Source organism: Eleutherodactylus coqui, chromosome 6, assembly GCF_035609145.1.
Source record: "Eleutherodactylus coqui strain aEleCoq1 chromosome 6, aEleCoq1.hap1, whole genome shotgun sequence".
Classification (NCBI taxonomy): Eukaryota; Metazoa; Chordata; class Amphibia; order Anura; family Eleutherodactylidae; genus Eleutherodactylus; species Eleutherodactylus coqui.
The window spans coordinates 191,108,303-191,128,845 of NC_089842.1; the positions used below are offsets into that span (position 1 = coordinate 191,108,303).

At 45.6% G+C, this 20,543-nt stretch overlaps 1 protein-coding gene across 1 annotated transcript in view; it reads right to left on the bottom strand.

Annotated features, from left to right (window-relative positions):
• RYR3 (ryanodine receptor 3) overlaps positions 1-19,842 on the bottom strand; it is a 680,585-nt gene extending 660,743 nt beyond the window's left edge. The window contains exons 1-2 of the mRNA XM_066572425.1: positions 19,792-19,842; positions 19,169-19,288 (exon numbers count right to left, since the gene is read on the bottom strand). Of these exons, the coding sequence (XP_066428522.1) occupies positions 19,169-19,288; positions 19,792-19,842 (171 nt within the window). The remainder of the gene's footprint in view (positions 1-19,168; positions 19,289-19,791) is intronic.
• Positions 19,843-20,543: the final 701 nt, after the last annotated feature.

Consider the following 20,543-nt stretch of genomic DNA (forward strand, 5'->3'; position numbering starts at 1 on the left):
TGATGAACCTATTGAATTAGCATGTATATAGATCACTGGGACTCAAATCATCTAATTTATCTCTTCCGTAAGACATTATTTATTGCATTCATTTCTTCAAGGATAAGGAGGCCATTCTGAAAATGACCCAAGATAGGGGTTCCTCTTCTTCCCAGGGCACTGCACATACTATACTATCTGATCTGGCTAGGCAGACCCTTCAGCTGTGTAGGGCCCTCGGACCCTGCTTGCCACATTACGGGAGAGGGGGATTCCTTACCGTTGGGGGTACTCCTTCCAACTTGGAGCTAAAAACTGAGGCAAATCATTTAAGACTCTGGAAAACTTCCCTAAATTCCTTGGTGTCTTTAAGTTGCCCATGACTACACTACTAGCCTGGCTCACACCGAATATTATTCCTGTATTTCCATCCCTAGAGAAATGGCAGCCCATCTGGTCTTCTGCAGGGAATGCTGGAAGACCCTGTTTCTCTACGACTTGAAGACTTAGAAGTGGAATTTAATTTTGCTTTTAATGATGAATCATGAGGAGATTTCTTCTTCAGCCATGATTAATTCCTATATGTCTCCTGTTATAGCAGGCCTGGTGAACTCTAGATTATTCATGCCCTGCCTAATATAATATAACATGCTTTACTAACTTTGCTATTATGTAAGACAAAGGTTCTGTTTGTACCCTTTCCACACCACATAGCATTGTCTATATTTCTGACCTGCATTCTGTTGCACAGGGTGCTCATATGAAACTCTTATCTGCAGTCACATTGTCTGGTTGTTTTAGCCTTATCATTTTTCCCACCCAGATAAGAGGTGTATATTGATGCTGGGGTTAGTAGGAAAGTGAAGTCCTGGTCACTGGCTTCCTCTTTCCCACTTAGGGTCTACAGAACTTAGTCTTGTCGTAGACATTAGTTGTATGTTAGCAGTAGGTACTAGTTGCTCTACTTGCTACCTCTGTATTTGGTTTTCTTTGTTGTTCTAATATTTTTCTTTTCATTTCTTCACTTGTCTTTGGTGCTCCTCCAGTGGTGTCCTGGCTATTCTCACATGTAAATGCTTATCTAAAGAATAATGGCACCATGAACTCTGTGTACCTATAAAGCTACGGGCCTTAAAAAAAACTGAAAACAGTCAGATTCTATATAGGCTTCATACGAAAAGAATAATGATAGCAATGTTCCATTTTGCAGCCCTTAAATCCTCAAATGTACTAATAAATACTACACTACTTGGTTTCATAGTCTTCATTCAAACTGTAAAGCTTTTGGGCTTTCAATAGCGTTTCAGAAATCTCTCTAACCCACCTTGATAGCTTCTGAGGTTGATCAGGAGATATATTTTGTTAAAAATCCTTTTTATCAGTTTATGTATACATAATAGAGATGAGCGAACGTACTCGTTTCGAGTACTTACGCACCCGAGTACCGCCATTTTCGAGTACTTCAGTACTCGGGTGAAAAGATTCGGGGGGCGCCGGGGGGCGGGGAGAGGCGTGGCGGTGCGGGGGGTAGCAGCGGGGAACAGGGGGGAGCCCTCTCTCTCTCCCTCTCCCCCCCACTCCCCACTGCTACCCCTTGTGCCACCACGGCGCCCCCCGAATTTTTTCGCCCGAGTACGGAAGTACTCGGAAATCGCGGTATTCGGGCGAAAAAGGGGCGTGGCCGAGCACGTTCGCTCATCTCTAATACATAATTGATAACATTTATTTTCCCAATCAGGATCAGGTCCCCTCTTCAGAAACTAGCTAATTTCGCAGATGACTCCATGATTATTTGGAGGTGGAGATTGCAAACTTGTGTTCAATCCTTCCATGGATATGTCTGGAAGCAGGTCTTGATCTCTCATTCCGCAATTTGACAGCTTAAGAGGGCTCTGGTGAGTTTAAAGCTCATGGACCAATGGCAGGTATTGCATCCAACTCTAAAACATTTTAGTTTCTATTCTTTAGCTCACAATAGCCTTAGCAGACTTGATCATATTTTTATATCTCATGACCTCCTCGATGGAAACTCAAGGTGCTGTATGAACACATTTTTATGGTCAGATCATGCTCCAGTCTATTGTTTCTTGGGGAAACCAGGGTGGTGAGACCAGATGCTGTATCTGGCGTCAAATGATAACTTATTATGATGTGGCATGCCTTGCAGATATCAAAAGAAACCATCAGTAACTTCTTGGCGAACTATCAGATAGACCCCACCCCTGCCCCTTTACAGTGGGAAGCTTTAAAATGTGTAGTTCAAGACATCTATATATATAAAATTGAATGTATGTCTGCCTGTCTGTCTGTTTGTCCTTTATGCGCTACTACACCATTCATCCGATCGCCATGAAACTTTGGGAAGTTGTTGAGTACACTCCTGGGAAGATTATAGACATAGTACAAATATTCTATGATAAATGGCGCGTGCGCGAGCGTCGTCGACAGTTACGACCCCCCCACGTAGATCGTTCGATTTCCATCATTGCCACTAATTCTCTCACTTCCCGATGTTGTAGAAACATGAAATTTGGCACGAGCATTGACTATGTCATAAATAGGAAAAGGTAATGGGTCCCAACCCGATTATTCAATTCTATGCGCCAAAGAATTAGCGTCCAAATTTTACGTACGGAATCTAATTTTCTCGCTTCCCAATGTCATGGAAACTTGAAATTTGGCACGAGCATTGACTATGTCATAAATAGGAAAAGGTAATGAGTCCCAACCCGATTATTCAATTCTAAGCGCCAAAGAATTAGCGTCCAAATTTTACGTACGGAATCTAATTTTCTCGCTTCCCAATGTCATAGAAACTTGAAATTTGGCACGAGCATTGATTATGTCATAAATAGGAAAAGTTAATGGGTCCCAACTCGATTATTCAATTCTATGCGCCAAAGAATTAGCGTCCAAATTTTACGTACGGAATGTAATTTTCTTACATAGAAATGTGAAATTTGGCATGGGCATTGAATATGTCATAAATAGGAAACGCTAATGGGTCCCAACTCGATTATTCGATTCTATGCGCAAAAGAATTAGCATCCAAATTTTACGTACGGAATGTAATTTTCTCACATAGAAACTTGAAATTTGGCACGGGCATTGCATATGTCATAAATAGGAAAGGCTAATGGGTCCCAACTCGATTATTCAATTCTATGCGCAAAAGAATTAGCGTCCAAATTTTACGTACGGAATGTAATTTTCTCACATAGAAACTTGAAATTTGGCACGGGCATTGAACATGTCATAAATAGGAAAAGCTAGTGGGTCCCAACTTCATTATTCAATTCTATGCGCAAAAGAATTAGCATCCAAATTTTACATATGGAATGTCATTTTCTCACATAGAAACTTGAAATTTGGCACGGGCAGTGAATATGTCATAAATAGGAAAAGCTAATGGGTCTCAATTCGATTATTCAATTCTATGCGCAAAAGAATTAGCGTCCAAATTTTACGTACGGAATGTAATTTTCTCACATATAAACTTGAAATTTGGCACGGGCATTCAATATGTCATAAATAGGAAAAGTTAATCGGTCCCAAGTCGATTATTCAATTCTAAGCGCACAACAATTAGCGTCCAAATTTTACGTACGGAATCTAATTTTCTCACTTCCTGATATATATAAATGAATGTCTGTCTGTCTGTCCTTTATGCATTACTACACCATTCATCCAATTGCCATGAGACTTTGGGAAGTTGTTGAGTACACTCCTGGGAAGATTATAGGCATAGTACAACTATCCTACGATAGGTGGCGCGCTTGCGAGCGTCGTCAACAGTTATGCCCCCCAGACAAAGATCGTTTGATTTCCATCTCAAGCACGAAAGCAAAAGGCATTACCAGCAACGGGATGCGTGTTCAACCAGAAAATGATGCATCCGCCGAACGTTTCGCAAGACAACTGCTGGATAATGAGAATGCTGAGGTAAAATGAAAGCTGTGCTGTGATTGGTTGCTATTTCTTATACTGCTGAGGTAAAATGAAAGCTGTGCTGTGATTGGTGGCTACTTCTTATACTACTGAGGTTGCATGAAAGCTGTGCTGTGATTGGTGGCTACTTCTTATACTACTGAGGTTGCATGAAAGCTGTGCTGTGATTGGTGGCTACTTCTTATACTACTGAGGTTGCATGAAAGCTGTGCTGCGATTCGTTGTTATATATTATACCACTGAGGTAACATGAAAGCTGCGCTGTGATTGGTTGTTATATATTATACCACTGAGGTAACATGAAAGCTGCGCTGTGATTGGTTGCTATTTTTTCTATTGCTGAGGCAGAATAAAAGTTGCGCTGTGATTGGTTGTTATTTCTCTTACTGCTGAGGTAACATGAAAGCTGCGCTGTGATTGGTTGTTATATATTATACCACTGAGGTAACATTAAAGCTGCGCTGTGATTGGTTGTTATCTAGATATATAAAATCGAATGAATGTCTGTCTGTCTTCGCAGCAACGCGCGACGGGTAAGCTAGTATTTATATATATAAGAGCCTCGTGTGGTGCAGAGTGTAAGCTCTCGCTCACGACCTGAAGCTTGAAAGTTCAATCCTTGCATGGTTCAGATAGCCAGCTCAAGGTCGACTCAGCCTTCCATCCTTCCGAGGTCGGTAAAATGAGTACCCAGCTTGGTGGGGGGTAATAAATAAAAAAAAATTACCTGAAAGCGCTGCGGAATAAGTTGGCGCTATACAAATAACAAGATTCATTTATTTTTATTTAATCTTATAGCACAAGACTGAAATAAGAAAGCACTGCTAAGTTGACTTCTATGCTTCATACACTGTGGCTAAGAGAAGCCTCTAACAAAACACAACCTTTAGACTTGCTGAGAACAGAAATTTCCTCACTCTGGCACCAAATTCTATCACTTCTAAACCAAACATTTCTCTGCCTCAGAGATGTGTTAAGAGCTGGATACTATGAAAATGGGAACACATGTATGAGGTGGCTGGCCAAGGCACTCCAACCTTGTGAATCTCACTCCCATATTTTCTTTATTAATTCTCCCTCTATGGGGATGGTTCATTCCCCACAGGAGATCTTTGAGGAATTTCGATCCTACTACATCAAGCTTTATAATATTCATGAACATCATGATTCCTCCGAGACTCCATCACAAAATAATATTAGGACTTATTTGGAGGTCAGTGCTCACGGAAATATCCCTACTAGTTTTGCGCATGCTCTGGATCTGGATTTTTATCCTATTTAATTAGCTCTGGTTATACAGGAGCTGAAGGTGGGAAATAGCCAGGGACCTGACAGGCTTATACCCAGATTTTATAAGCTGTGTAGTGAACTAATATCAAGCCCTTTACTTCAGGCATTTAATGCTGTTTCTCGTGTCTGTCCTTTCCCTCCTCATTCCCTGCAGGCTTATAACACTGTTACCCCTAAGCCAGGAAAAGATCTTTCAACCGGCAGCATTTTGTTAATTAATGTGGATGTCGGGTTGTTCTCAAAAATGATAACTCTCTGATTGAGTCCCCACATTTTGACTCACATGAGGCCTAGGACAGCACCATAAAGACTCCATAATTGATCACCAAAGGTTTGCAGGACCAGTGATCATCTATGCCTCTTGGCTTAGAACGAATGTTGGTCTGGATAATAGCCCTTTATAGTCAACCAACCCTTAGCACAAGTAAGGATGTATGGCTCTTTATTGGCCCCCTTTTTGGTTAGGAATAGGGTGAGACAGGGCTGTCCCTTTTACCCATACTTCCACCTATTGGTCATGGAATCGTTAGCCAACGCCGTTAGGAAAAATATCTATCATGGGAATAAAAATAGGGGATATGGAGCACAAGTTGTCACTTTATGCAGATGACTTGTTAATTCATGTTCCGTTTCAGCAAGTTAGTTTCCCAGTCATTTTTCAAGAATATAAAAGATTTGGTAGAGTTGGTAATTTTATGGAAAATACTCAAAGGTCTGAGACACTGAATATTGCCTTACTGGCCCAGGAGATGAACCATCTTCAGAAAACATTACCTTTCAGATAGAGAGATACGTCAATTAAATATTTAGGGATTAATCTCCCTGTTGATGTAGATCTGGTGTTTGCATTAGATTATAACTAGAGATGAGCGAACGTACTCGGTAAGGGCGATTTCGCAATCGAGCACCGCGATTTTCGAGTACTTCACTACTCGGGTGAAAAGTACTCGGGTGCGCTGTGGGTGAGCGGGGGGTTGCAGTGGGGAGTTCGGGGGAGAGGGAGAGAGAGAGGGCTCCCCCCTGTTCCCCGCTGCTACTCCCCACTCCCCTCTGCAACCCCCCGCCCCACAGCGCACCCGAGTACTTTTCACCCGAGTAGTGAAGTACTCGAAAATCGCGGTGCTCGATTGCGAAATCGCCCTTACCGAGTACGTTCGCTCATCTCTAATTATAACCCCTTTTTCCACAGTCTTGAATTTCATCTTACAGCTTGTGGTAAGCTGCCATTAACTTGGTTCTGATTTGAGCAGGGGTCTCAAGATCATATCAGGGTCATGGCTACAATATATTTAGCTACGTAGTAATATATCTTCATGAACAGCTTCTAACTTAACTCTAGATCTCACCACTTTTGAAAAGTTATGCCTCTCATCTTTGGCCCCATCATATGGGTTCCTTTTAATGTATGGGCTGTTGTTGGATGGGGAGACCAGGGACTCTGGCCTTGGGTGGAGGGGAGCTTGCGAGGAGAAGCTGGCTTAGACCTTCCTCAGGGAACTCTGGAATAAGTTCTTACTAAAATGTCGATTCCTTCTGGCCTGCAGGAGCTTAATTTTAAAATTCTATCACAGTGGTATAGCACCCCTTTCAAACTACATAAAATTTACTCATCTGTCTCTGGCCTATGCAGGAGGTGCTCTGCTGCAACATGAACTAGGTTTCACATCTGGTGGGATTGTTCATTGGTACCTCCCTTGTGATGGGACATCTCCACCTTATACAAAATACTGTGTAAGACGGCAACAGATTTAACACCAGAGATGGCCCTTCCCTCTGAGCTCCTGGGTTCTATTTCTAAAGTCAAGAACGGACTCCTGAGACACTTTCTCATGGCTGCAAGACCGACAATTCCTCGGCTTTGGAAGTTGGTTACTCCTCCATCTATGGTGTTATGGGTTATGGCCTTGGACTTGCTAAGATATAGGAAGAGCTAAGATCTTTAGATGAATTTTTTTTTTTTTTAGCTTTTAATACACTTGGGCTTTGGGATTCACCTGTTTTTTCTACCTGACTATCTAAAGGTATTCTTCCATCTGAAATCATACTCTGAAATGGTTATATCACTGGCCTAGCCACCATGAAAATTCTCTCGTTCTGACTTTCTTCTTTTTTCTTCTCCTCTCAATTCACTTATCTATTTTTGTTGACTTGTTTAATATTGGTAAATTGTACTGCTATCTCTCTATCATTTCTTTTAAATTTTCTGTATATTGTCTTATTGGTTGTATAGTGGATAACTCCTCTTCAATTATTCTATTGCATATTGTTATTGAAGATTTTTGTGATGTACGATTCCAAATAAACACTTTTGGAACCGTAAGTAATACAAGTTTAATATTACTTATTCTTAAAAAGAACCAGTTTACCAGATACATCAAACGTAACATACACTGCATTAAAACATGGAGATTTGTAGAGATAATGAAATAGGTCATGGTGATGGTAGTGCAGTGAGCACAGCTACAGAATGAAAAACACTTTGGATTGTTTACTACACAATGGTGCTTCTTCTGATATCCTCTTTAATATATCCTGTTTAATTTCCTGTTCGTGATGTGCACCAGGTAGACAGTTATAATTACTGTTGGATCAGAGACAGGAAAATCAAAAGGACAGCATAGTAATTGTGTATTTTGTACCTGCAATATATAATAGATTTTCCATGGGTTTCCCAACTGAAGCAACCAATAACAAGTGATCGCTGATAGTGATAATCATTGTATCCATGGTTCTAAAATAATTTTCTAGAGATGCAAATTTGTATGGAAAAGCATTGATCACACTTGCTTCATAATACTTCAAACCTAGTAATCACTAACAGTAACATGCATCACTTTGATGGGAGTAAACACTGTGAAGGAGATACAGGGCTTTGGTTCTTAATGGGTTAAGAACAGGCGAAGGAGAAGACAGAAGCACTTTTTAACCGTAGAGGCTGTATGAAGCGCTGTGCTGTTTTCTGGATAGGACCCAGCAATCATAGGATTACTGGCAATCCCTGACATGTCAGAGCTGTGGGGGCTTCGCAAAACCCCTGACCAGCTCTGGCAGTGACTACTGTTACATTATGGGGATGTTTTTCCCTGTAACTGGGGCTCCTATGGATGCTCCAGTTACAGTGCAAAAGTGCAGAATAAACAAAATACAGTGTGAATGTCCCCCAGAAGTCTTTTATGACATTGTGGGGGACATAGATGTTAAACAAAATTACAAAAATAAGTAAAAAAGAAATTACAAGAAATTGACCCACTGCCAATGGAAACCTGAACCAACTCCATAGCTACTCTGTAATACGATAATGTACAAATTATATTTCAAAATGTCTGAAACAAAATGGTAAACCCATTCATTTACTTTATTTTAGCATAAAATGGAATAATTTTAAAAATAACTATAAATTAAAAACTACACTTTACCCCTAATAAACAAAAAAAAAAGGAAAAGAAATTAAGTGAAAGAAGGTATTTTAAAAAACCCTGTATGTGACAAAAAAAACGCAGCAAAAAATAATTTTGGCAGGCCATAAAAAAATTAGGGCCATAAAACCACCACATGGTTAAAACCACTAGTAAGTATCTGTCCATTTAGGACTGAAACACTTCGGTCCTTAAGGGGTTAAAGTGCCTTTCAGTTTCGGGACAAAATTCTGCCTCAGGATTATATGGGGTATATTACCTACAGTTGTTTTTCTCTGCCACCTCTCCAATTTGGCAGTTCTGGGTCTTGTTTTTGGCCATCCAATATGGCTGCAGCAATTTTCTAACTACCTAATAAATAGAGATGAGCGAGCGTGCTCGGATAAGCACTACTCGCTCGAGTAATTGGCTTTATCCGAGTATCGCTGTGCTCGGGTCTAAAGATTCGGGTGCCGGCACGGAGCGGGGAGCTGCAGGGGAGAGCGGGGAGGAACGGAGGGGAGATCTTTCTCTCCTTCTCTCCCGCCCGCTCTCCCCTGCTCCCCGCTGCGACTCACCTGTCAGCCGTAGCGGCACCCGAATCTTTAGACCCGAGCACAGCGATACTCGGATAAAGCCAATTACTCGAGCGAGTAGTGCTTATCCGAGTACGCTCGCTCATCTCTACTAATAAACATTGCATACCATTTGTGGATTGGCAAATGCAGATTCCATGATCAGTTCTGGCCAATCAGAGAGCAGATATACTGCACTGGTAGTCTAATACTACTAATGCACTGTGAGGATTAAGCAGTTTGTAGATTGCATCAGCCACCTTGGAAGTTTGAAAACAGGACCCCGAACTAGTGGATCAGAGGGACGGTAGAGAAGAACAACTGTAGATAATATACACCCTACGATGCTAGGACAGAATTCTGTTTTGAAACCAGAGGGTTTCATATTTGCATATAGGTTTTAATGTCACATAGCAATGTTTAGACCTACTTGCTGCTTTATTAGGTTAGAAATGTAGCTACACAAAGGAATGGCACATTGGACTGGCACCCATAACTGTGAAGGTATATTACAAAGATGCTACCGTAGATTTGACTTTTGCTGACTATATAGCAAAAATAGCGTCATACCAGACTATATAGCAAGACTGAGTCTAAGGGGTTGTCCAGTTGTAAAATATTTATGACCTATCCTCAGGATAGGTCATCAATAGTAGCTCATCACCAGGGACCCGACGATCAGCTGTGTGCTCGTTAACTGAGCTAATTTCTGCAGGAAACAGATAATTCACTGTAGGGGCCAACTTGGTATAGCAGGCATTGAAATGAATAGGAACTGTAATACCAAGCCTGAGCACTGCATCAAGAATGGAGCTGTCTGCTTCCTACAGAAAACAGCCTGGTGCACCAGCCCAGAAACAGGTGATCGCTGGCATTCTGCATGGTAGACCCCCACCAATCTATTACTCATGACCTCTCCTGAAAATAGGCTATAAATAATAATAATAATAAACTTTATTTGTATAGCGCCAACATATTCTGCAGCGCTTACATAGACGGGGGATACAGGAAGACAAAAGTACAAACATTACAGAACCACGGTTACATAGTAATCAATTGATGGAAACAATAGGGGTGCGGGTCCTGCTCCAACGAGCTTACATACTACAAGTAATGGGGTGATACAGAAGGTAAAGGGGCTGGAGATGTGCACTGTATGGTGAGGTGGAAAGTGAGGGGTGATATACACATAGACAATGATCAGACATTTAGCCGTGTGACGGCAGAAACAGTATGACTGCAGGAGCGGTTTATGATGGCTAGCAGGGATTGCAGTCAGTAGGTCAGGGAGCATGTTATCAGGCGGAGTACAGAGGGGTTTGTTTAGGGAATTCGGTATGCCTCCCTGAAGAGGTGCGTTTTTAGAGCACGCCTGAAGTTCTGCGAGTCCTGGATTGCTCGGGTAGCCTTTGGTAGTGCGTTCCAGAGGACCAGTGCTGCTCTGGAGAAGTCTTGGAGGCGGGAATGAGAAGTTCGAATTAAAGGGGCGCTCAGTCTGGTTTCGTTAGCAGAGAGGAGAGCCCGGGCTGGATGATGGATTGAGATGAGGGAGGCGATATAGGGGGGCGCTGCACTGTGGAGGGCTTTGTGGATGAAGGTGGCGAGTTTAAATTGAATTCTGTATTTAACGGGCAGCCAGTGTAGTGACCGGCACAGGGCAGAGGCGTCCGAGTAGCGGCTGGACAGGAAGATGAGCCTGGCTGCCGCATTCAGGATGGATTGGAGAGGGTAGAGTCTGGTGAAGGGGAGGCCGATCAGCAACGAGTTGCAATAATCGAGCCGGGAGTGGATGAGGGCAACAGTAAGCGTTTTTAGCGTGTCCACAGTGAGAAAAGAGCGGATTCTTGCGATGTTCTTGAGGTGCAGCTGACATGTTCGGGCCAGAGATTGGATGTAGGGGGTAAAAGAGAGATCAGAATCAAATATGACTCCAAGGCAGCGGGCATGTAGTCTAGGAGTTATGGTGGCACCACACACTGAGATGGAGATGTCGGGAGGAGGTCGGTTAGTGGAGGGTGGAAATACCAGCAGGTCAGTTTTAGAGAGGTTTAGTTTTAGGTAGAGAGAGGACATGGTGTTAGAGACAGCGGACAGACAGTTAGTGATGTTTTGGAGTAAAGGTGCAGAGATGTCACGGGAAGAGGTGTATAGCTGGGTGTCATCAGCATACAGGTGGTATTGGAGGCCAAATCTCCTGATGGTTTGTCCAATAGGGGCTGTGTAGATAGAGAAACGAAGGGGGCCGAGGACAGAGCCCTGGGGGACCCCAACAGCAAGGGGAAGAGGGGAGGTAGAGCCAGCAAAGGAGACACTGAAAGAGCGGTCAGATAGGTAGGAAGAGAACCAGGAGAGGGCAGTATCCTATAAATAGATTACAACTGATCAACCCCTTTAACAATGTAAACAAGTTAACAATAGAGATGAGCGAGCACCAAAATGCTCGGATGCTCATTACTCGAGACGAAATTTTCGCGATGCTCGAGGGTTCGTTTCGAGTAACGAACCCCATTGAAGTCAATGGGCGACTCGAGCATTTTTGTATATCGCTGATGCTCGCTAAGGTTTTCATTTGTGAAAATCAGGGCAATTCAAGAAAGTGATGGGAACGACACAGCAACAGATAGGGCAGGCGACGGGCTACATGTTGGGCTGCATCTCAAGTTCCCAGGTCCCACTATTAAGCCACAATAGCAGCAAGAGTGAGCCCCCCCCCCCCTTTCAACAATTTTTACTTCTGAAAAACCCTCATTAGCAAGGCATACCTTAGCTAAGCACCACACTACCTCCAACAAAGCACAATCACTGCCTGCATGACACTCCGCTGCCCCTTCTCCTGGGTTACATGCTGCCCAACCCCCCCAGCACGACCCAGTGTCCACAGCGCACACCAAAGTGTCCCTGCGCAGCCTTCAGCTGCCCACATGCCACACGCTGGCCTCATAGCCACACCACCCTCATGTCTATTTATAAGTGTGTCTGCCATGAGGAGGAACCGCAGGCACACACTGCAGAGGGTTGGCACGGCCAGGCAGCGACCGTCTTTAAAAGGGGTGGGGCGATAGCCGATAATGCTGTACAGAAGCAATGAGAAATCCAATCCTGTGCCACCTCCATCAGGAGCTGCACACGTGGGCATAGCAATGGGGAACCCATGTGCCACACACTATTCATTCTGTCAAGGTGTCTGCATGCCCCAGTCAGACCGGGGTTTTTTATAAATAGTCACAGGCAGGTACAACTCTGCAATAGGAATTCCGTGTGCACCCACAGCATGGGTGGCTCCCTGGAACCCACCGGCTGTACATAAATGTATCCCATTGCAGTGCCCTGGACAGCAGAGCTAACGTCAGATTAAATGCAGGTGGGCTTCGGCCCACACTGCATGCCCCAGTCAGACTGGGGTTCTTTATAAGTAGACACATGCAGTTACAACTCCGTGTGGACCGACAGCATGGGTGGCTCCCTGGAACCCACCGGCGGTACATAAATAAATCCCATTGCATTGCCCATCACAGCTGAGATAACGTCAGGTTTAATGCAGGTGGGTTTCGGCCCACACAGCATGCCCCAGTCAGACTGGGGTTCTTTAGAAGTGGACACATGCAGTTACAACTACGTGTGGACCGACAGCATGGGTGGCTCCCTGGAACCCACCGGCGGTACATAAATATATCCCATTGTAGTGCCCAGCACAGCTGAGGTAACATCAGCTTTAATGCAGGTGGGCTAAAAATTGCTAGAATTACAATGTAGGCGGGGGCCCAAAAAAATTGGTGTACCAACAGTACAAATGTACCTCAGAAAAATTGCCCATGCCCAACCAAGAGGGCAGGTGAAACCCATTAATCGCTTTGGTTAATGTGGCTTAATTTGTAACTAGGCCTGTGGGCAGCCCAGTTAAAATAAAAATTGGTTGAGGTGCAAGTTTCAACGCTTTATTGAATTGAGAATTGAAACGTATAAACATTGTTTACAAAAGTTATATGACTGAGCCTTGTGGGCCTAAAAAAAATTGCCCGTTCGGTGTGATTACGTGAGGTTTCAGGAGGAGGAGCAGGAGGAGGAGGATGAATATAATACACAGATTGATGAAGCTAAAAGGTCCCCGTTTTTTATGGTGATAGAGAACGATGCTTCCATCCGCGGGTGCAGCCTACGTATTGTTTAGGTATCGCTGCTGTCCGCTGGTGGAGAAGAGAACACTGGGGAAATCCAGGCTTTGTTCATCTTTATGATTGCAAGCCTGTCGGCACTGTCGGTTGACAGGTGTGTACGCTTATCCGTGATTATTCCCCCAGCCGCACTAAACACCCTCTCTGACAAGACGCTAGCCTCAGGACAAGCAAGCACCTCCAGGGCATACAGCGCGAGTTCAGGCCACGTGTCCAGCTTCGACACCCAGTAGTTGTAGGGGGCAGAGGCGTCACGGAGGACGGTCGTGCGATCGGCTACGTACTCTCTCACCATCCTTTTACAGTGCTCCCGCCGACTCAGCCTTGACTGGGGAGCGGTGACACAGTCTTGCTGGGGAGCCATAAAGCTGGCAAAGGCCTTGGATAGTGTTCCGCTGCCTGTGCTGTACATGCTGCCTGATCTCCGCGCCTCCCCTGCTACCTGGCCCTCAGAACTGCGCCTTCTGCCACTAGCGCTGTCGGATGGGAATTTTACCATTAGTTTGTCCTGTGGTATAGCATCACTCTCGAACCCCTTTCCTCTTCGGGTATGAGAGTGGAAAGGTTCTCCTTATACCGTGGGTCGAGCAGTGTGTACACCCAATAATCCGTAGTGGCCAGAATGCATGTAACGCGAGGGTCACGAGAAAGGCATCCTAACATGAAGTCCGCCATGTGTGCCAGGTTACCTGTACACAACCCATGGCTGTCCTCACTAGGAAGATCACTTTCAGGATCCTCCTCCTCCTCCTCCTCAGGCCATACACGCTGAAAGGATGACAGGCAAGCAGCATGGGTACCCTCAGAAGTGGGCCAAGCTGTCTCTTCCCCCTCCTCCTCATGCTCCTCCCCCTCCTCCTCCTCAACACGCTGAGATATAGACATGAGGGTGCTCTGACTATCCAGCGACATACTGTCTTCCCCCGCCTCCGTTTCCGAGCGCAAAGCGTCTGCCTTTATGCTTTGCAGGGAACTTCTCAAGAGGCATAGCAGAGGAATGGTGACGCTAATGATTGCAGCATCACCGCTGACCATCTGGGTAGACTCATCAAAGTTTCCAAGGACCTGGCAGACGTCTGCCAACCAGGCCCACTCTTCTGTAAAGAATTGAGGAGGCTGACTCCCACTGCGCCGCCCATGTTGGAGTTGGTATTCCACTATAGCTCTACGCTGCTCATAGAGCCTGGCCAACATGTGGAGCGTAGAGTTCCACCGTGTGGGCACGTCGCACAGCAGTCGGTGCACTGGCAGATTAAACCGATGTTGCAGGGTGCGCAGGGTGGCAGCGTCCGTCTTGGACTTGCGGAAATGTGCGCTGACCCGGCGCACCTTTCCGAGCAGGTCTGACAAGCGTGGGTAGCTTTTCAGAAAGCGCTGAACCACCAAATTAAAGATGTGGGCCAGGCATGGCACGTGCGTGAGGCTGCCGAGCTGCCGAGCCGCCACCAGGTTACGGCCGTTGTCACACACGACCATGCCCGGTTGGAGGCTCAGCAGCGAAAGCCAGCGGTCGGTCTGCTCTGTCAGACCCTGCAGCAGTTCGTGGGCCGTGTGCCTCTTCTCTCCTAAGCTTAGTAGTTTCAGCACGGCCTGCTGACGCTTGGCCACCGCTGTGCTGCCATGCCGCGCAACACCAACTGCTGGCGACGTGCTGCTGCTGACACATCTTGATTGCGAGACAGAGGTTGCATAGGAGAAGGAGGAGGAGGGTGGTTTAGTGGAGGAAGCATACACCGCCGCAGATACCAGCGCCGAGCTATGTTTTTGAAAGCCTCCGTTTCCACAAGCCTATACGGCAGCATCTCCAGGCTGATCAATTTGGCTATGTGCACGTTTAAGGCTTGAGCGTGCGGGTGCGTGGCTGCGTACTTGCGCTTGCGCTCAAACACTTGCGCTAGCGACGGCTGGACGGTGCGCTGAGAGACATTGCTGGATGGGGCCGAGGACAGCGGAGGTGAGGGTGTGGGTGCAGGCCGGGAGACGGTAGTGCCTGTGTCCTGAGAGGGGGGCTGGATCTCAGTGGCAGGTTGGGCACAGGGGGAGAGGCAGTGGTGCAAACCGGAGGCGGTGAACGGCCTTCGTCCCACCTTGTGGGGTGCTTGGCCATCATATGTCTGCGCATGCTGGTGGTGTTGAGGCTGGTGGTGGTGGCTCCACGGCTGATCTTGGCGCGACAAACCTTGCACACCACAGTTCGTCGGTCGTCTGCACTCTCAGTGAAAAACTGCCAGACCTTTGAGCACCTCGGCCTCTGCAGGGTGGCATGGTGCGAGGGGGCGCTTTGGGAAACTGTTGGTGGATTATTCGGTCTGGCCCTGCCTCTACCCCTGGCCACCGCACTGCCTCTTCCAACCTGCCCTGCTGCTGCACTTGCCTCCCCCTCTGAAAACCTGTCCTCAGTAGGCTTAGCAAACCAGGTGGGGTCAGTCACCTCATCATCCAGCTGCTCTTCCTCCGAATCCTCTGTGCGCTCCTCCCACGGACTTACTGCAATTACTACTACCTGAGTGATAGACAACTGTGGCTCATCGTCTTCCTCACCCACTGAAAGCTCTTGAGACAGTTGCCGGAAGTTCCCAGCCTCATCCCCCGGACCCCGGTAACTTTCCAAAGGTTGGGCATCGGTCACGACAAACTCCTCCGGTGGGAGAGGAACCATTGCTGCCCATTCTGGGCAGGGGCCCGAGAACAGTTCCTGGGAGTCTGCGTGCTCCTCAGAATGTGTCATTGTAATGAAGTGAGGAGGCTGGGAATAAGGAGGAGCAGCAGCCAGAGGATTCAGAGTTGCAGCAGTGGACGGCGTAGAACTCTGGGTGGTCGATAGATTGCTGGATGCACTTTCTGCCATCCACGACAGGACCTGCTCACACTGCTCATTTTCTAATAAAGGTCTACCGCGTGGACCCATTAATTGTGAGATTATTCTGGGGACGCCAGAAACGTGCCTCTCTCCTAATCCCACAGCAGTCGGCTGCGATACACCTGGATCAGGAGCTCGGCCTGTGCCCACACCCTAACTTGGGCCTCCGCGTCCTCGCCCGCGTCCTCTAGGCCTACCCCTACCCCTCAGCATGGTGTATTACGAGTAGAGCAGAAACAGAACGCTGTAATTAAATGTGCCACTTATTGGCCTGTGGTTCGAGGCTGACTTCGCTTACGGAACGCACAGCAGAGCCAGGAAAGAATTTTGCGCACGCCTGTAGTGAGACGTAGGTGCATATCACTGAGCTAGTGGAATTCACAGCTCAGAAGCAGTCAAGTGGCCAAAGGCCAGTAGTAGGCCTTAAGTATTTTGCTTCTATTTTTTTAAATGCTGAGCTGATACAGCAGACAGATACTGTAGGCAGCGTATAATATTATGTATACTGTTTCCCTCTGCCGGGATGACGGCGGTGATGTAACGGAGACAGGAAACAATTTTGCGCTAGCCTGCTGTAACGCTTAGCTGCGTATTAATTAGGACTTCTACCCCCAGCAGACAGATACTGTAGGCAGCGTATAATATTATGTATACTGATTCCCTCTGCCGGGATGACGGCGGTGGTGTAACGGAGACAGCAGAAGCAGGAAACAATTTTGCGCAAGTCTGCTGTAACGCTTAGCTGCGTATTAATTAGGACTTCTACCCCCAGCAGACAGATACTGCAGGCAGCGTATAATATTATGTATACTGATTCCCTCTGCCGGGATGACGGCGGTGATGTAACGGAGACAGCAGAGCCAGGAAACAATTTTGTGCAAGCCTGCTGTAACGCTTAGCTGCGTATTAATTAGGACTACTACCCCCAGCAGACAGATACTGTAGGCAGCGTATAATATTATGTATACTGTTTCCCTCTGCCGGGATGACGGCGGTGATGTAACGGAGACAGCAGAGGCAGGAAACAATTTTGCGCAAGCCTGCTGTAACGCTTAGCTGCGTATTAATTAGGACTTCTACCCCCAGCAGAGAGATACTGCAGGCAGCGTATAATATTATGTATACTGATTCCCTCTGCCGGGATGACGGCGGTGATGTAACGGAGACAGCAGAGCCAGGAAACAATTTTGTGCAAGCCTGCTGTAACGCTTAGCTGCGTATTAATTAGGACTACTACCCCCAGCAGACAGATACTGTAGGCAGCGTATAATATTATGTATACTGATTCCCTCTGCGGGGATGACGGTGGTGATGTAACGGAGACAGCAGAGCCAGGAAACAATTTTGCGCAAGCCTGCTGTAACGCTTAGCTGCGTATTAATTAGGACTTCTACCCCCAGCAGACAGATACTGTAGGCAGCGTATAATATTATCTATACTGATTCCCTCTGCCGGGATGACGGCGGTGATGTAACGGAGACAGCAGAACCAGGAAACAATTTTGTGCAAGCCTGCTGTAACGCTTAGCTGCGTATTAATTAGGACTACTACCCCCAGCAGACAGATACTGTAGGCAGCGTATAATATTATGTATACTGATTCCCTCTGCCGTGATGACGGCGGTGATGTAACGGAGACAGCAGAGGCAGGAAACAATTTTGCGCAAGGCTGCTGTAACGCTTAGCTGCGTATTAATTAGGACTTCTACCCCCAGCAGACAGATACTGTAGGCAGCGTAAAATATTATGTATACTGTTTCCCTCTGCGGGGATGACGGTGGTGATGTAACGGAGACAGCAGAACCAGGAAACAATTTTGTGCAAGCCTGCTGTAACGCTTAGCTGCGTATTAATTAGGACTACTACCCCCAGCAGACAGATACTGTAGGCAGCGTATAATATTATGTATACTGTTTCCCTCTGCCGGGATGACGGCGGTGATGTAACGGAGACAGCAGAGGCAGGAAACAATTTTGCGCAAGCCTGCTGTAACGCTTAGCTGCGTATTAATTAGGACTACTACCCCCAGCAGACACGCAGTAAACTGTACACGGTCACAGGCAGCCCAAATATAGTATTTTTCCCAAATTTTTTTGAAAAAGCCAACTGCCTATATAGCCTGTATATCTCTTTCCCTGCCTCACCAGTACTGGCCCTATACTCTGTGCAATGACTGCAGACTGAGGACGCAATGCTCTGCACGCCCGATATACAAGAAAAAAAATAAATTGTGCAACACTGCTAAAAGCAGCCTCAACAGTACTGCACACGGTCAGATGTGGCCCTAGGAAGGACCGTTGGGGTTCTTCAAGCCTAAAATAACTCCTAACGCTCTCCCTATAGCAGCAGCACTGTCCCTGATCTCTGGCAGAATGCATCTGTGGTGCGCCGCGGGAGGGGCAGATTTAAATACTCGGGTGACACCTGATCTCCCCAGCCACTCACTGCAGGGGGGTGGTATAGGGCTGGAACATCACAGGAGGAAGTTGTAATGCCTTCCATGTCTTTCTATTGGCCAGAAAAGCGCGCAAATGTCTCAGAGATGAAAGTGAAAGTAACTCTAACATCGCGTGGTGCTCGTCTCGAGTAACGAGCATCTCGAACACCCTAATACTCGAACGAGTATCAAGCTCGGACGAGTACGCTCGCTCATCTCTAGTTAACAATTATTAAAAAGAGAAGAGGGTAGAAGCCCTTTTAAAGCATATATAGGCATAAATTCTGTCAGTGATCTCCAACCTGTTGTGAACACCTAAGGCAGAATTCCTTAAGAAGGAATCTGATGCTGTACATGTACAATAATATAAATGACCAAGTTATAAATTTCCCAAGAACCTAAAATTAGCAATGTATCTTTTGACTCTTGATAATATTATAAGGACACTGACAGTGGAGGACTGCCAGGGTTATTTCTTAGGAAAGATTGGGGGAAAAAAAACAAATTTCTTACTTTGGCTTCTGATGTTGGTTCCAGGAAGCAAAGTCGATTCCCAAGTCCTTCAGCTGCTAAGCAGAACTTCCTCTGCTCCTTATGGATGGTGGCGACACACTGAAGGACAACTTCATCATCCTATGGAACAGAAATCAGTACTTAAACCAAATCCAACATTGTGCATGCTTTTATATGGAGTGAACAATAGTGCAGATTTTTATAGCTTGATCAAATTACATGCAAACTATACTGACCAGGTCTTATTTCAAGCACACATCTGTAACGGGAACCCACATTGCTTTCTATGTAGCCCCCAGCAGGAGGGGCAGTAATATTGCAGTCTATGTGTTCCCAATATAATGCCACTCTGCCAGTGATTTAGACTCAAGTATGTTCACTCTTATTTTTTGTGCAATTGGTAAAGATTCAGCAGAACATTTGCAACGGGGCTTCATGAATTAGTGCCAGTGACAGTGAGGCCATTGCACTCTAGTGACGTTTATTGTCAGGCGTACTGACAGTATTGGCTGCAAGGAAAGGTACCACAAGAGAGTAATGTCCTCCCTCCTATCATACTATGGGGCATTGAAACGGGGGCACAGTGTCCCTTTGTCATAAATCCATATTGCAGGAAGGCGTACTGAAATGCCTTGGTTAGGATGAGATGTCTTGCTATTGCATATGAACACCATCTAGCTCACGCATTGGTCGGAGCTTCAGGGTAGACATAGTAGTAATGGATAAATGTAAATAAAGCCAATGTAACGGAGCTCTAAATATGGTACTTGTGATTTTGTGCCATGTCAAAATTTTACTGCAGCCTTCAAATAGTATAATCTAAAAATATAGCGCTCAGCAAAAAAGATGGCATGCTATTGTATTAAAGGGCCACTCCGTCAATTTTTTTTTCCATTCATTATATAACTATCCTCCAGTATATATAAATTGGCTAGTATTACCTTGCTTAGTTATTCCTTTCTATCTGAAACTCCTACAGTCCTTTCCCTTGGATGGTCATGTGATCTCATTGTGATCATCTGGGATTTACTTGTCTATATGTATGGTCTAGAAGTCAGTACTTCAGCTATTAGGACCTCCTGTATGGTGATATTACATGAGCTGTTCCGCACACACACATTCTTCATGGGTAGAGACAGTAACTCCTATTACAGTTGAGGCTTGTTTACATCAGCATATTTACGCTCATATAAAAAATATGCGCACTAAAAAAGAACTGTTTGTTTTCACCCACATTTTGGACATGTGAAAAAAAATATGCCGCATGTCCTATCTTGGAAAGCTGCATGTTCGCTGTGTATTTACAGAAGAAATCGATTGGATTTTGTGCATTTTTGTAAGCTCGTAAAAAAATACTGATAGCCAGAAATACGCA